The sequence below is a fragment of the Thamnophis sirtalis genome, unplaced genomic scaffold, assembly GCF_051295495.1.
Source record: "Thamnophis sirtalis isolate CommonGarterSnake01/CBP01778 unplaced genomic scaffold, rThaSir2_p1.2 scaffold_6, whole genome shotgun sequence".
In the NCBI taxonomy this organism is placed as follows: Eukaryota; Metazoa; Chordata; class Lepidosauria; order Squamata; family Natricidae; genus Thamnophis; species Thamnophis sirtalis.
Genome location: NW_028261386.1, coordinates 66,413,109 through 66,430,875, shown reverse-complemented (window position 1 = coordinate 66,430,875; position 17,767 = coordinate 66,413,109). Strand labels below are relative to the sequence as shown.

Below are 17,767 nucleotides of genomic sequence, written 5' to 3'. Positions count from 1 at the left end.
CATGTGTATTAGAATGGAATGTTTGTGTTTCAAAGAGAGAGAAAAATAAAAGCTGATTCTCATAAAAGCAAGAGAAAATTAATATTGTTTACCAAAAACAGCTTGACTGAATTAATCTATTTTCTGTACCACACAAAGCTACATAATGTCCCAGATTTCCTGTTGAATAACCAAAAAGTTGGTATGGATCATGAGGTGTAATTTTATTTATTTATTTGCTCCCCTTTGTTTTTTGTTCTTTTCTTCCTTCTCCTCTTCCCCAACACCCAATTCTAGGAAAGGAAACTGTTGAAATCCTGACTCTCGAGGCACTCTGTCACCAACTGACCTCCTGCGAGTTCACAATGCAGGAGATGGAGGAGAATGTTCCTGCTGTCCAGACACAATTCCTTTCATCTAACCAGAAGTGGGAGGGGAGCCGAGGAAGGCTGAAAAGGCAACAGTACCAGGAACTGCCATTGGAAGGAGCTGTCTGCACCTCACAGTGCTCTACTGAGCATGTCTCAGAGGAGCCTTATGCTGGCAACACATTATGCAAAAAGGCAGCTCGAGCAGCCGAGAGAGAGTCAGAGCAAGCCTTCTCTCCCTTTGCATCACCACTGCTCAAAAGGACCCCTAGATTACTTGAGAGGGCCTGCCTGCCTGCCCAGGTGAACAAAGCCAAGCACCATGGCTTGATTCCTGACATCGCCCGACAGCTAAACACCATGGGGAACCAAGATGGGAAGCTGAAGAGGAATGCAGGTGATGTACACGAAGGCGGCGAGGATGCTTCTGGGCCCAGGGATGCTGAGGGCACAAAGAAAGGAGGGGGAAGCAAAAAGACCCTGGGCAGGCACGGCAAAGGGGGAGAATCAAAGAAGAAGGGCAAATCTGAAGCCAGGTCATCTGTGTTTTCCAATCTGCGCATCCGGAAAAACCTCTCCAAGTCTAAAGATGGAAACAGCAGCTCGAGAGAGGACGTGTTAGAAAGCCAGGCCGTGCACACAGGAGAGCTAGACAGTGCTCACTCCATCCTCAGCAAAACTCCTGATATAAGCATTTCTGCAGATGAAGGGGGTCTCTCGGATACCGATGCGGATCATTTTGAAAATACAAATGAAACTCGCCCTGCAGCTGCCGAGCCGCAAGATGGACAAAGAACCAGCTCCGGCTCCGATACGGATATATACAGTTTTCATTCAGCCACCGAACAAGAGGATTTGCTTTCTGATATTCAGCAGGCAATTAGACTGCAACAGCAGCAACAGCAGCAGCAGCAGGGGACAATTAACATTGGAACTGAGCAGCAGGGCACCAAAACAATGGCCCTACACATGGCTAATTCTCAAGCAACCCCATTAGATTTTGAAAGGTTTCTTTCATTCAGCAGTGACAAAAACAGTAGCCCGGATACCGAGCAGCCGGTCTCTGCTAAATCAGAAATCGTAGAATATGTCCCGAGCTGTCAGCCTGAAGTGCCAGAAAGGGCAAATGGAATGGGGCACTCCTGCAGCAGCGTGTTTGAGATGCAGGAAGGACCCGAGCAATTGTCAGCAGAAGAGGAACAATCTGCTGGGGAAGGAGGAGACCACTTCTCTACTCCCAATGCTGCAATTACAGAAGAGGGGGCTCTGCTGGGCAGTTCGGTCTTTCATTTCCCACCCCCGGCTGGGGAATCTGAGACTGAAAGCGTTGCTGTTGAAGGTACAGGTGGCGAAAGGGAGGCTGAACCAGCAGATGCAGGCGGGGATCAGGTTGCTGTGGCCACGGACAGGAAATGGAGTTTGTCGACCAGCAGAGAAGCAGTGGAGGAGGGCTTTTCTGTGGAAATGAAAAATGGGACTTATTCCTCAGAGGATGTCTCCAGCAGTCCAGTGCACACTTCCAAATGTTTTAAATCGTACCCTTTCATCAACCCCTGCTACATCAAAACCACCACTAGGCAGCTGAGCTCTCCGAACCGTTCACCCGGCCTCTCCCCCTCACAGAGCCCTCTCTTTAAAAGGAGACGGGAGCCCGCTCGGCTAAAAGAGAAGGTGACAAGTAAGAAACAGAGATCTGCCAGTTTGGCAGGGGCATTTAGCCGATCTGCGGACTGGACTCATGAGGTTTCGGATCAGCCCAGTGAAATAGCTCAAAAGTCAGGCTCTGCAGATTTTTTGGAATACAGGCAGACCAGAGATGGTATCCAAGGGGAAAGAGTGCCTTTGAATCATTTGAGAAAGTTCTCAGGAATGTCACCTTCTACTGATGCCTTCCCTAATGTTTTTCGGGGTAAGTGTCCTGTGTAAACAAACTCTTGCTGTAGCTTCATCTCTGAAGCAGAAACATCTAAGCATAACAATAACTTCTTTTCTCTTGTTAACTTGACTTTCATTTACAGCTCAGCTGAGATTCCAACCTCTGCAAATAACTACAGGAATTCTGTATTTCCAATAGAAATAAGTGTAATGCTTGTTGCAAAATTCCTCACTAACCCATGTTAGAAGTACTCATAAGGCAAGTGATGTACTACATTATAAACTATCAGTGAGCTGTATGCATCAAGGCCAATAAATATAATTTATAGATTTGTGTGGGCCTGTCCAGACATACTGTCCTCCAGATATGTTGGTGTGTTTATGATGACTGAGGATTCTGCTTACTGTCTTGGAAAACCATAATGGCTCAGGAGTCTTGGGAAATGTAGTCCCAACACAACTAGAGGCTTTCATTTTGGAGGAAAATGATCCAATGTGCCCATAGAACTTGTTAATAATAATAATTAATTTTCTGCATTGACTGTGATATGCAAATATTTTATAGCTTTGATAGAGGTTTATTCTGGATCCTTTGTAAATGTGATTTTAAATACAGGGATTTCTGAAAGTGTAAAAGTGACCATAGTTGGCCAATAGGTTAATGGTTTAGTCTAGACCAGAGATCTTCAAACTTGGCAACTTTAAAACTTGTGGACTTCAACTCCCAGAATTGAAGAGTTAAAGTCCACAAGTCTTAAAGTTGTCAAATTTGGGGATCCCTGATCTAGACAGAATCCTAACATTTCATCTGCTGAACCAATCTGGCCTTTAGCTGCCACTTACAAATAATGTCTTTTTCTAAAGAATATTACCTTTCATACCTTATTCCTTTCTTCACATCTTTCCTTTAAGACTGATCATTGTTACCTTTAAAAAAAAAAAAAAGAAGCTAAAATAACACAAAGGGCAATTAATAGTTGCACCAAAGGCCATCCATCCACTCACATCATTTCTGAATCAGGAACCCCTACCAAGTTGAAGAGGGCCCTGGATCTCCTGCAAGCTTTGAAAAGCTGAGGTGCTGGATCCCTCTCTGATACCCACAATCCAGGAGCTCCTTTTTCTGTCCCAAACACCTTGCCTTGCCTCCATCCAGCATTTCTTGTGATCTGATTGTAATGCCCATGAAGTCTCTATAGAGGATCAGAGAAAGGAAGGGAGCAGAGCAGTTGGGTCCAGCACTTAATTCTGTGCTAAGTTTAGGTTTAAATAGTGCTTATTAGATAGGAGGTGACATCTCAATTCCCTCCACTTTTTCCAAAGCCCAGCCTGGAAGTGAATAGAGACATAATCTCACATTCCTTTTAGGAATCTACTAGCACTCCAAGGACTTGTATGTTGAGCAAAGGACCCAAAGACATTTGGGGAAAAGAAGTGATATTGTAATAGTCCCATTCCATACTTCTCAGGCCAGCCTGTGTTTTTCATTTTCTAATGCTGGGGCCAGTAACTACTATATTACACAATGCGAGGATTCTCACTACTCACCCAAACATATTGCATGTTGACACCAAGATTGAGGCTCCATTTGTATTTTTCTTTTTAATCTAGATTTTTATACTGAACTCTGTCCATTAAGGGACATGGTGGCTTAATAGCTGAGACACTGAGTTTGTTGATCAGAAAGGTAGGCAGTTTGGCAGTTTGAATCCCTACAAGTTAGCGCCGTGTAACTTGTCCCAGTTTCTGCCAACCTAGTAGTTCAAAAGCATGTAAAAATGCAAGTAGAAAAATAGGGACCACCTTTGGTGGGAAGGTAACAGCGCTGGCTCTTCAGCTTTGAAATGGAGATGAGCACCACCCCCTAGAGTTGGGAACAACTAGCACATATGTGCGAGGAGAACCTTTACCTTATCCATTAGGCAACATGTGGTTTTTAAGGTACATTCAGCATGAGCCAATGACTCATTGGCTTAACAATAAACCCCTCATTTGCAAAGTGTTCAATCAGTGATTGAGTCAATTTGCAATAAGAAGATTTTCCCAGATAGAAGATCTAGATGTCTCCAGGACTACCTTCTCCCAATCTAGCCATCCATAAGATCTTGTAGAAGATCTTACTTTAGGTCCCCTCATTTAATGACTGCCATTTTCAGGGGCCTTGGAGATGTGCCTTTTCAATCAGTGTCCCTTCTCTTTAGAGTAGCATTTACCCAAGGTCCAAATCTGAACCATACCCTGCTAGATTTTAGAAAGACTCATTCAAATATGTTTTTTCCCAGCAGACCTTAGTGGAGGGAATGTTGTGAATGACCCCTTTTGTAATGTGATGTTTAACAAATATAGAGGTCTATTTATCTTTGGTTTTCTGCTGTCTTCACTTTGGATTATATTATTTGTATACAGTAGCTTAAGAACTTATTTAGATCAATAGGACGTGGGGGTGACTCTGATCTGGTTTCAATTGGAACAGCATAGAAATCTAGCAAACACATCTTATCTATTACATTTATCACCTACACTGACACCTATCCATAGAATGAAGTTGGGTTAGAGAACCATTTCAAGAAATACAGACAAATTTTAGCTGGTATCTTCATAGTCCTGGGGAGCTTTGTTATGAGAGTAAGTTTCCATTTTGCAACCTCTCCCATTGATTTCATGGTGAACAAAGTGAAATTCAATTTAGATTGTTTGGATCAAAAAGTCGTTGACCATAGATATAAAATCCATGTAGTCCTTGGAGTGACATTTAAATGCTTTCCAAATAAAATGTTACTACAGATTATGATGATTGATGGTATTTGATTTCTTGTTTAAAATCTGCAATGTATGTCAAATATATTATAACTTGGGCAGAGATAAATATGTGGTCCTTTATATGTGTCAGCTTACCCTTTTGCCTAATTATTAAGAAATCATTATGATTTCTTTGATTTTAGTGTCAGGGTTCCAAGTAACATCCACAACCAAGTAAGACTCAGAGGCAACAGTTCCTCAAAGATCCATTTTATTAGAGATGTCATATTGGCACATTTGGGAAAACCCAAATCTGAGAGTTCCTGGGTTTTCCCCACCCAAAGGAAAGTCAACATCCCTTCCCATGCACCCACATGTCCATCACATAGTCCAATCAATCAACTGTTCCAACTGGAGATGCCTCCAAGTCGTGCCTCTCCAGGTGCAGGCTGAACATCCTTGACTCTGAGCGAAATAATGTTGTTATGGCTAAATAACTCTACCAACTCCATACAAATCCCCTCCCACTTTCCCACAGCACTAAGTGTGGCAGCTCTGAAGATCCAGACAAAGATGGCCTCCAGGGCTGATATTTAGCTTATTTCTGATCTCCTGTTCCTGTTTTGCTATAAACATATTGACAAACTAAGAGACTTTGCGCTATGAGTTTTTCATCTTTTCTTACTTTGGTATTACTCAGGTAGCAATACATAGGGGCAAAGCAGCCTGTAATTCTCCAGAAATTCTTGAACAGTAAGTCTCCATGTTTCAGCAATTTATGGGAATCAAACCTTGCCCATCCTTCATAGCATTGCAGAAATATGCTCTAGGTATTTTCTTCCTCATTAGAATCATTCCTTTCAAAGTATTGTTATAATGTTGATTATATCTCCGCTATATTTTATTAAATATATCTAACTTAACATGTACATGATACCCTGGAAATATACAATGAAATCAAAGTAAAAAATAAATCAAATTTAGGGGAAGTATTGAATTGGTTTCATTTCTTTTTTAGCTAAGGGGCTAGTTCAGAAAGTAATCCAGAATTCATTCAAGTCAATGACAGGGTAAAATAGATGATAGAATGTGACACCTGGCAGAGAGGAAGACACAAAATCTTCCTGGAGGCATAGATTGAAGACAATAAAGTACATTGAGTTGTATTAAACTGATACAACAAGCTGGGGAAAGTGTAGGACAGAAGTATTTAATACATTGAGTTATTTTTATAATCTTTCTCTTAACAGTTGAATACAATTGAATCAATTACTACCACTTAGACATAGTGCTTTTAATACACACCCACAGTTAATTTAAGCGTAATTCACTTAACCCAATTTTGATAATTCATATGACTCCATACTATATTCCATACATCCAGACTATAAAGACATTGCCTGAATTTGTACAAGAGTCTAGGCTATGATTAGTTGCCATGCTAGTGAGCCAATGAAGACAGCTATATAATGATAAGCAGTGTGATGCCTTTTAAAAAACGAGTCAAGCAATCACATTATTATCATAAGCTGTGTTTTAGAATGTATGGAAGTTTATTAAGCATACAGACATAACAGGTAGAATGTAATGGGTAGATTAGAATTAATGGAAGGGGCTGTGTAATGTTGCATAGTATCAGCTGTTTGCAACCTTAAACTAAATAAGTCTTTTGCTGCAGATGTGGTGTAGGTATCAAGGATACCTGTGTGAACCTGGAGGGGAGGTTAATTTAAGGAGTTGCAGATAGGGATCATATGTATATGACCCTACACATTCCAAAGCCTCTGAATCCGAAGTGTTGCCTAACCCTACTATTTTATTGTAACAGCTTGAACAGAAATCCAAAATAAATGTATTGTCAGCGTACTGGGTGGGATTCTGATGTAATTTCCAGTATTGGGATAATGTCAGTGTTCCAAGTATCATGTAGAATTAAATCAGTGTCCAAGGCAAAATGATTCTTAAAGTTCCAGTTTAATAAATCAGACATCTTGGCATTATGCTATGAAATCCCAATACTGGCAATTACATCAGAATCCCACCCAATTAAAAGTTCATGATCTTGTCCCCACACCCATAATCCATCACATGGTCCAATCTTCTTCTTCCACACTAGCACCCATGCCCAGCTGCTTCCGGTCAGGTGCAAAGGTGCGGAGACTAAAGATGACCTTGAGCTTCTAAAAAGGAATTTTTTATTTTGAAAACAACACATTCTACCCCTTGCTATTCCCTCCCCCCACTTAATGAGAGTGTGGCAGGCCAAAGATTCTTAAAGGAACCGCTGCAGGCCTGACAGGTATATTTGAAAAACAGCTCTTGATATAAGTTAGAAATTGACATATAGTAATATGTTGTAGGAAAACATATGCTAGTATCAAGGAGAGAAACAGCCTAGAACTAAGGAGAAATTTCCTGATGGTTAGAACAATTAAGCAGTGAAACAACATGCCTCCAGAAGCTGTGGGTGCTCCAACACTGGAAGTTTTTAAGGAGAGATTGGACAACCATTTGTCTGAAATGGTATAGGGTCTCCTGCCTGAGCAGGAAATCCTATACCAGAGGGTGAGACCAGAAAACCTTCAAGGTCCTTTCTAATTCTGTTATTCTCTATCCTGAGAGAAAGTTGCAGAATAATAAAATTCCCAGCCAAAATTTCTAGTCATACACAATAGCTGACTCTTGAGTTTCAGTATGAATCCTTATTTTGGATTTCAAGCTGTCGACCACCATTAAAGTCCACTCTTCAGATTACTTCTTTTCATTTTTGGCTGTGATTGAATGATCCTATTGCTTCCACATAAAGAGGCAGGATATAAGCAGGGATGGCATAATAGTTTAATTTCTGTGTGTGGGGGTGGGGGGAGACTCCTTCATTGCTCAGAAGTTTGTAAATCATTTAGTTATTTCTTCTTAACACTGTCTCAGAAGGAAAATGTTGAACGTTTGGTCAATTTTAAACCCAGCAGATGTCTGTTTGGGTATGGAGACCTATTTTCTAAGATTGCTAACTTTCTTTTCACTCATTAAAAAGTCTTTGATGTTTTGAATTGAGCCACTAACTTGTATACTTTGCATTTTAAAAAGCTGCTTCACTTTCTCTGCTAGCTTTTGTCATGTTAAAGCATTAGCCCAAGGCATCTCATGACTACTTCACTTTCAGGGTCTTAACCCACTTTCTTTTTCCTTCCAGAGTTTCCCTTTCTTCCTCCCTGATCTGACTTTCTCTCAATGGGACACTATAGTACATTGTCCTTTGCTGCAGAAGTTATAGCCTTTATAATAAATTATGAAATAATTAATTATAAATAATTAAATTAATTAATTTTGACAAGAGGCTGATTTTATCTTTCAGTTACATGACAGCATTTTTTTCTGAAAACAAGCTAAAGTTTCCCTGTACAGTTCATTATAGAACACAAATAGAAGACCTCATTCAATTTTTTTGAATAGTTTTCTTAAACATTAGAATTACAATAGGAAAAAACTAATATAAATTAAAAGAAAGAGTAAAAAGTGTGAAGGGAATAAAGGGAAGAAGTGGAAAAACAGAAGAAAAGAGGAAAAGTAAGAATATTGTATATATGTGTGAGAAATACTTCCAATCTTCATCACAAGTATAAACAATTTTAGTAACAATCTCCTCTTAAATTTCAATATTCCTTCTCTGATAAACAAACCCATAAAGCACCATCATTTCAGTCCTGGTTTCGTCAAAAGTCCATTACGGGTTATTAGAAATAATATATCTACAAATATGCTCCTTTATTGGTAACAATATATCTATTTTAACCTTGGTCAAATAAACCGGCTTTATATTCCTTCCTTTTACTTGTAATTTTAATCCTTAGTCCACTCAAATAATGTCAAAGAACTTGATTTCTTTTCATTTCTCCTTTTTCCCTTCTCACAAGATTATTTAAAGCTTTAACAAATCTATTTTGTATGCCCAATTTTGAAAGAAAAAAACCATCCAGGTAACTCTCTTGGTTTATTGTTTGTATGTGCATTGTAATTATGAAAATATCAGTTGGTTTCTTTTGTATGTCCGCTGTAACATTTTTTTCTATGCTATTTTTTGTAGCCTGTCATTTGTAAACCCATTTTCAATTCAGTCTCTTTCTTGTCAGATAAAATTCATCTTTCATAATATCTTTTAGTATGTCTATAGAAGCAGATATCACTATTAACATTGTTTAGCATTAATCTCTGATACTATTTTTCAAAATTTTTCCTTTAGTGTTTCCAATGTTAGAATCTTTTGTGCCATTCTATTCATACAAGAATAACAAAACATCTGTATGTTTAGCAATAGCAATAGCAGTTAGACTTATATACCACTTCATAGGGCTTTCAGCCCTCTCTAAGCGGTTTACAGAGTCAGCATATTGCCCCCAACAACAATCCGAATCCTCATTTTACCCACATTGGAAGGATGGAAGGCTGAGTCAACCCTGAGCCGGTGAGATTTGAACAGCCGAACTGCAGAACTGCAGTCAGCTGAAGTAGTCTGCACTGCAGTGCTGCATTTAACCACAGTGCCACCTCGGCTCTGAAGTATCTCCTGGTCATTTTCCCCTCAAATTGATATTATGGTTAGCAAGCTGTTTCTAAAATTTTCAACCTTACTAGACATCTCTTCAGCCATCATTCATTAACAGTAACAGAGTTGGAAGGGACCTTGGAGGTCATCTAGTCCAACCCCCTGCTCACACAGGAGACCTATACTAGGAATTCGAACCACCGTCCTTTCTGATCGATAAGCTCAACGTCTTAGCCACCTAGCCAAGCCTTCTTAAGTAGGAACAAATGATATAATTTGTCTTATACCTCAAGCTATTTCTGCTGTTTGTGGAATGATTGAGACATTTTAGAATTTGTTGCTTGATCAGAGGTTGGAACCAAAGTTTCTGATGCTAAAACTGCTGCCATCTTGACATTTCAATGCAATTGCATGGCTTCTGGTTTCTTCACCATCGGATAAGAAACTTCTTTGTGAAAGCTGTACCCTCAGCTCTGAGCTCTATTTTAACCAATAACTGACTCAATGATCTCTTCCTAATCAGTGTTTGAAGGTCTCAGCCTGATCTCCCTTCTGTAATCATCACTAAGACAGCCACAACTGAACTAAGTCCAATATCAAAACCAGGATTTTGGCTTCCTTGGTTGTAGTATAACAGATAAGCTATCTGGCAGAGACATAATGATTATTTCAATGACAAGAAGAATACTTACCCTGTTTTCCTGAAAATAAGACCTCCCTGGATATTAAACCCAATCACGCTTTTGAGTGCATGTGCTAAAATAGGCCTTCTCCTGAAAAGAAGCCCTCCCAAAAATATCGCAACACAGCAGCAGCCATGAGTTGACAGCCAGCTCACTGCCTCAAAAACAATAAGACCTCCCTGAAAATAAGGCCAAGTCCTTATTTCAGAGGTCAAAAGAAAATAAGACCCTGTCTTTTTTTCGGGGAAACATGGTAGATTCAATGGGTTCCAAGTGTAGTAAAATGTTTCCCATTCACTGCATGCAATTGATAGTTTCCATTGCATGTCTCATAGAGTTTGCTCTGCATGCATGATGAAAAAAATCTGCAATTGCAGTTGCTATATGTAATTTGAAGCATCTCTGTTCAGTTTATCTGCTTTTCCCGGTGATGTTGGAGTGAGCAAATAGTGGCCTAGTTTGCAGTGCTTTATAGCTGGGCTTTCTGCCATGTTACTTTTAAAGCAGTCCAGCCCATGTGTTTTTTTCTGGGTAAGGATTTTCTAACACATGACGTAAATGGTAATGAACAGCTGCAATTGCAGTTTTTAAAGGATGTTCAACTAAGGTATAACTATTGTGGATTTATGTCTCTGTCTCTGTCTCTGTCTCTGTCTCTGTCTCTGTCTCTCTCTCTCTCTCTCTCTCTCACACACACACACACACAAATATATTTAGTGTCACAACCCCTGGTATGCCCCAATTATGGGAGGAAGCTAACTGCTTCCATTATCTGTCAATCGGCTCATCACAAGAGTCCATCACGACAGAAACCCAATATTTTTACTGTTGCCTTTGTACATTTGTGTTGTATTTTTGCTGATAAATAAATAAAGGGAGACTAGTATAGATCTATTTCAAGCTATTTAGCTCTCATCAGCTAGCCATATCCCAGCTAGCTGGGTATTTAGCTCTCTGATGAGAGCTAAATAGCTTGAAATAGATCTATACTAGTCTCCCTTTATTTATTTATCAGCACAAATACAACATATATATATATATATATATATATATATATATATATATATATATATATATATATATATATATATATATATATATATATATATATATATATATATATATATATATATATATATATATATATATATATATATATATATGTTGTATTTGTGCTGATAAATAAATAAAGGGAGACTATTTATCAGCACAAATACAACAAATGTAACAAAAAGGCAACAGTAAAAATATTGGGTTTCTGTCTGGATGGTCTCTTGTGACGAGCCGAAAGACAGAGAATGGAAGGAGTGATCTTCCTCCCATATTTGGGCATACCAGGGGGTTGTAAATCTAATATAGATAGATAGATAGATAGATAGATAGATAGATAGATAGATAGATAGATAGATAGATAGATAGATAGATAGAAAGATAGATGATAGATAGATAGATAGATAGATAGATAGATAGATAGATAGATAGATAGATAGATAGATAGATAGATAGATAGATAGATCGATCAGCTATCTGGAGAAGAAAATAATGGTGCACTCATCTCAGCCGGACTTAATGGGAATGTGCATTTGTATGCTTGTATGTGTGTGTGACTGAGAATGAAAGATAGCTGTTTTTTAATGCATAGAGATGATGGAGGAATTATATTAGGCAATATCCACAGTTATCATTTAAGCTGGTTCTGTGATGTGCTAATAATAACTTGAAATAATTCTATCTGGACTGAGACGTTTTGCAACAGCCTATAAGACAATCAACCTAGACTGTAGGCTGAAGTATTTCCCCACTCTTCTACTTTCATAGTCAAGTCTTCCTTGACATATGTACTTGGGTACAAGTAATCCTCTTTTAATGACTACAGTTGGGACTGGTAAATCCATCGATAAGTGACATGGTAGTTAAGTGACTCATCACATGATCACACCCAACATACAAGGTCAGTTCTGCTGCAATGGTGTCATATGACTGCAACTTGTGAATTACTGCTGGCTTTTCCATTAAGTTTGTTGGACATCAGCCATAAGGTTGGAAATGGCAATCAAAAAGTGACTGCAAGGTGTTGCATCTATCATAAATGTGCAGCCCTTTATAAACAAATTTATAAATTTGCAATCATGTGATGTCAGGGATGCTGCAACCGTTGTAAGTTTGAGGATCAATCATAAGCTTTTTCAGTGCTGTCATAGTTAGAATGGTTGCCAAACAGGGCAATCAAGTAACCAAGAACGATCTATATGTACGTGTGGAGATGCACACTTTTCTAAAAGGCACTTCTTTATAATCTATTCTACTCTAGTAAGTCTGAATAAGGTCTATGCTTCCTTTTATGAGCACTGCCGAAAAGAAGAGTGATTAAATTAAGAAATAGCATAGAGAAGATATGTTTAGAGAGAAATATATTTTTTCTTTTTTTGAGTAGCTAGTTCTCCAATCGGGCCTTTAAAACAAAACAAAAATAGGACTTAATAAGAGACAGAATGAACTAGTACAGGAAAATATATTCATAATTTTAAAAATTCTGATAGGTTTCAGGCTGGTGACTTTTTCCATTTCAGCAGTGCTGTCAAGGGAAAGTATAAAAGCTACTATTAAAGCGCATTGCATTAGAAACACTGCCTCAGTTGAATATATGGTCCATCCTCAACAAGAGAGCCAATGGACAGTTGAGGTTAATGTTAAATAATCTGAACTCTCTGTCCCAGACGGGCAGAAACTCTCCAGGCAATGTAAGATGGGAAAATGTATTTTGAAAGTGAAACAGAGAAGCATGTCCTCAAGTCACTTCCAAGGTGAATGGGGGAATTAATGGAGCGCAATGTCATCCATTCCTGCCCTCCAGAAATAGTTAGTGGCTGGTTTTAGTGATGGGGCAGCTGAATAATAAGATTAATCCCTTAGATATTTCACCAGTGACATCCCATTGAAGGGCTAGTAGTAGTAGTAGTAGTAGTAGTAGTAGTAGTAGTAGTAGTAGTGGTGGTGGTGGTGGTGGTGGTGGTGGTGGTGGTGGTGATGGTGGCGGTGGCGGTGGCAGCAGCAGCTGCAACAACAACATGGCATTTCACATAGAAATTTTTATTTCATGTAATCAAAAGTGAGAGTAATGGCAATTAATAAATTGGAAAGAATAGGATGAGACTGATATATTCTTAGATACTGTGGGGAGCTTTAAGGAGATATGCTAAATCATTGCAATAATTCCTTGTAAAGAAAAGTAATTTGTATCATAAAGTTGAGCAGTCATGTCATTTGTGATTTTTTTTCTCCTAAATGAGGTTGCAGGTGACAATGTTAGATTTATTATATGGAACTAATTTCTCACCTTTATGGAGTATATTTATATTTATTACATTTATTTATTCATGGGAAAAATATAGGGGGTGTTGAAAGTAAAAGGAATAAGCCCTCCTTTTGCATTTTAATTAATTTTTAACAGTGTTTTAATCATCCTTCCTCTTTATTTTTTTTAACTTTTATATATTAAGCCATACTGGTGCAATGGTTTACAAAGTTTAGTTTAACACAGAATACTAAACTCTACCCAGGTAAGCCTTAATGTAATATTTTTAAGATACCCACTTTCTTTTCTGTTTAAGAATTAGAGTTTTTGAGAGAACCTTCATGATGTTATTGATTACAATGTTGGCCTGGCACCTGGGACACCTATTTTTAAGTCACTCTTAGTCATAGAAGTTCATGAATAACTTTGGTACAATGTCACTCTCTCAGGCCAACCTCTCTCACAAGGTGTATTGTTATGGGAGGTGGGGGGGTGGAAAAGAAAGTGCTGCCTTCAGTTCCTGAATTTAAAAAAAGAAGTATAAATCTAACAAATAGATACTTCCTATCATCTTCCTGTGAAGATGAAAACACTGTCCCTCATCAGTCCTGAGAAGCCTGGCTTTCTATCCACCACTTCCAAGAAGCCTTCTCGCCATCACTACTTCTCACTCCCCCCCCCCACCCTCCACACATCTGGGTCCACTTAATTTTCCCTTTCCTGGCAGCTGCTATCAGGTGCATCCAGCCAATGAGAACTTCAGATAGAAAACTAAGAAAGGCAAGAGGGAAAAGAGGAAATGAAAGCTTCTTGCAAGTAGGGGGAGCATCAGGAGTCCCATGGACCACCGAGCCTAGCCAGTTGAGAACTTCCGGCCTGCAGCAGATTTCTTCACGCCAATGGGCATAGCCCCCTAAAGCCTTTCAGGCATGTTGGGGCAGAGAAAAGCCTCTGACAACGACAACAGGGAGAACTGGGATTGTGTCAGTGATCAATGTCATGGACTCAATTGTGGTTATTTGTCAAGAACTACCTGTATGTTCACAATCTGGGCAGTAGGCTCAAATTTGATTTTTCCTCAATGTTTCTTTGCGTTACTTTTACTAGATTTTAAGCTGGTTTTTTTTTTTTTTTTGGTTTTTAATTAGGACATTATTTCTGCTTTTTAAGTGGCTCTATTAGCTTCCTTTGCATCTCCCCTTCACATCAGCTGTCATCCATAAACAGTTGTGAGGAAAAATAAAAGATTTGTCAGGCTTACTCAGCCACAACCATTACAAAATGAAAAGCTTATGTCTATTCTGCCCAAACCGTACATAACCAGCCTGTGTTTTGGGAATAACAGGTTTTCTTAGTGGATCACAAACTGAACATCATTATACAAACATTTCTTCAATAATTACAAAAATATATTTTTTAAAAAACAGCCTGTGCAATGTTTAGTTTTGGAGAAGTAGAGGTTGTTTTTTTTTACCATTGGGTGAACTTTGCTGGAAATCAGCTGCTTCATTGTTTTTATCACACACACAGAAGCTATTGAAAAACCTTAAGGTCAAATCCATCAGAATGTGGCTGTGTCTCTATATTCAGATGGTAAATAGTATTTATTTCCCTCTTCTTTTTATATTTAGAATTACAAATATAAAACAACCAAGGATAAATGATGGTATTCAGTTTGCCTCTTATTCAGTGCTATTTGTTCTAGAAAGTATAATCAACCACAATGTTTTTTTTTTAAGTTGGCAAGTCAGTTGTCACTGTTTCAGAGGTGGGTTTCTACTGGTTCACACTGGTTCGGGTGAACCGGTAGTGGTAATTTGGCCTTGTTTTCAGACCCAGTTCGCGAACTGGCAGCGACCCAGGCTGGCCATGCCCCAAAACAGTTCCCTGGTCACCACTCCCATTGCTGACATGTTGTTTTAGTAGTTTTTCGCATTCTTCAAGCATGTGCAGAACAATATACAGTGAACTGTGCATGCAGCGAAGCACACATGAAGCGAACCAGTACCAATGCCAGTAGGAACTCATGCACCGTTTATATCTCTTAGTAATCAGACTTTAAAAATCTGTTACCAAGCTTTATCTGGTATTATTGTGGGCTTTATTTCCTTGTCGATTATCCGATGTAAGGCAATTGACTGTGGGATGGATTTTTAAAAAAAAACTATTTATACAGTATTTATTCGGGATTGAATGATTTCACTACTAAATGCACAAATCCTTTTGTGAAACTAGGAAAGGGCAGAGAAACTGAATACTCCTAATGGTTGAAAGAATTTCAATTTTTGTTTAATCGTGTCTTGACAACACCCAAGATAGTCAGAAGTGTTGTTTTGTGCAAACTAATATACATTGTTTTGTTTAGGAAAGGCAGATGCAAACATTTCCATTTTTTCCTCTTTAAAACCCCCTTCTATATCATAAAAGGAAACATATTCACAACATATTTAACATTCACATGTGTGGCCTGGAAATTTCTATTCAAATACAAACTAAAAAAAAATACTTTGCAAGATGTGGAAGTAAAAATACAAAGAAATGTTTGTTACAGATTGAACTTTACAATATCTATTAGTCTTCCACTATAATTAAACAGATGGTCCTATAGGCCTCGCCCACCCATCAAACAGATGGTACATTTATCCCTTAATTGTATGCTGAACTTCTGAATGTGACTGCAATTTATGCTAGGGATATACAGAATTACTCTGATATATTTTACTGTGTTTTGTAAAAACACACTGGTCCTGCAGTTCACTCACCTGACGTGTCTAACAAAATTGTATTTTAACCAAGAAATAAATCAAATCAGTAATTGCTCTGAGTGGTATCAAACTGACATTCTTTGAAACTTTTATATAAATGCAGCCATTCTTGGGAGTTTTGGCAAAAGGTCAAAAATGCTGTATCATGGCCAGATTTGCATACTAAATTTGTGAACAAAGTTGTACAAAGGATTCACTTGTTTAAGAAATAACACTGGCTAACATATTTCTTTCAGCAACAGCCAGAATTTAGGTGTAAAATCTGTGAGTTCATGGATTTTGAAGTTAAGTATGCTGTTTGCTGAATATGACTCATCCACTTCCTCTGTTAATGGTATTTAGATTCTTTATTTCATCTTGAATAAATAGTTACATCATATGATCACGTTACTGAACAAAAAGAAAGAAAAGGTTGCTTGCGGGTATTTTCAGAGAGTTTATTCTTCAGAGCTGAATTATTTTTCAGAGAGTTTATTCTTCAGAGCTGAATTATCCGTCACAGCTATTTCTAAAAAGACAGAATCTGGGGATGGCAACAAGGAACAAGTTTAGTCATTGAGACTATTCTTCCAATACTTTGCTTCTTTCTGAGAGGCAGAAATGTAACACACTCAGTGAAAAGCTCAACTTTCATATGCTTCATGTTCCCCCTTTGCATAAACTTTGGCAAATTGACATATTCAAATCCGCTCCAAGGAAACAACCTGCTGTGGAGTCAGTGCTGTAGAAAGATTTTGACTTCCATGTTACATAACCAGCATTGTACAATATTGCCCTTTTCCTGGAAATTGTCCAAGGAAAGCATCTGCCCCCAGTCTATTCAGTCTTTTAAAACAACAAGTGGAAAGAGAATAAAACTGAATGGACCTGAGGGTAGCCCAGCACCCTCTGAGGGGGAAAAGTATAACAAAATGAACTTTTAAAATCCTAAACATCCTAATTATTAAGCTTTGGCTTGTGACCTCTCCTAGTTATTGCTAGAAAGATGCTCCTGTATACCCTGTATTAAAAGAAAGGAATACTAAAGAACTTTGCACAACCATATTTTCTGTGGGGAAAAAATCTTTTGCTTCACTGAAGTTGAATTATACCTTATTATAACCATTTCCAAGCATGTATAATAAGTATATGTTGAAGATTGATAGTTATGGACTACAACACAACTTCTTCACAGCCTCCAAATAGGAATGGGATCCCCACAAGTCATATTAAGCAACATTGTACAGTGTGTGTGTGTGTGTGTGTGTGTGTGTGTGTACATGTGTGTATATACATAAACATACATATATATCAATGGTGGGTTTCAATTTTTTTAGAACCTTTTCTGTAGGTGTGGCCTGCTTTGTGGGAGTGGCTTGCCTGACATGTGACTGGGTGGGCATGGCCAACTTGTAAAATGTGGTGAAACTCACTTAACAACACTCTTGCTTAGCAACCAAAAAGTTGGTTCAGGAACTCTGCCATTTGAAGCACGAAAGTCTTAAAGCTGTCAAGTTATAAGACCCTTGCACCCCTAACCC

General features: G+C 38.4%; 1 protein-coding gene across 1 annotated transcript in view; it reads left to right on the top strand.

Annotated features, from left to right (window-relative positions):
* The first annotated feature begins 517 nt into the window (after positions 1-517).
* The window catches only part of FMN2 (formin 2), a 183,540-nt gene continuing 166,290 nt past the window's right edge, over positions 518-17,767 (top strand). The window contains exon 1 of the mRNA XM_087718047.1: positions 518-2,256. Coding sequence (XP_087574173.1) covers positions 708-2,256 — 1,549 coding nt within the window. The 5' untranslated portion in view covers positions 518-707. The remainder of the gene's footprint in view (positions 2,257-17,767) is intronic.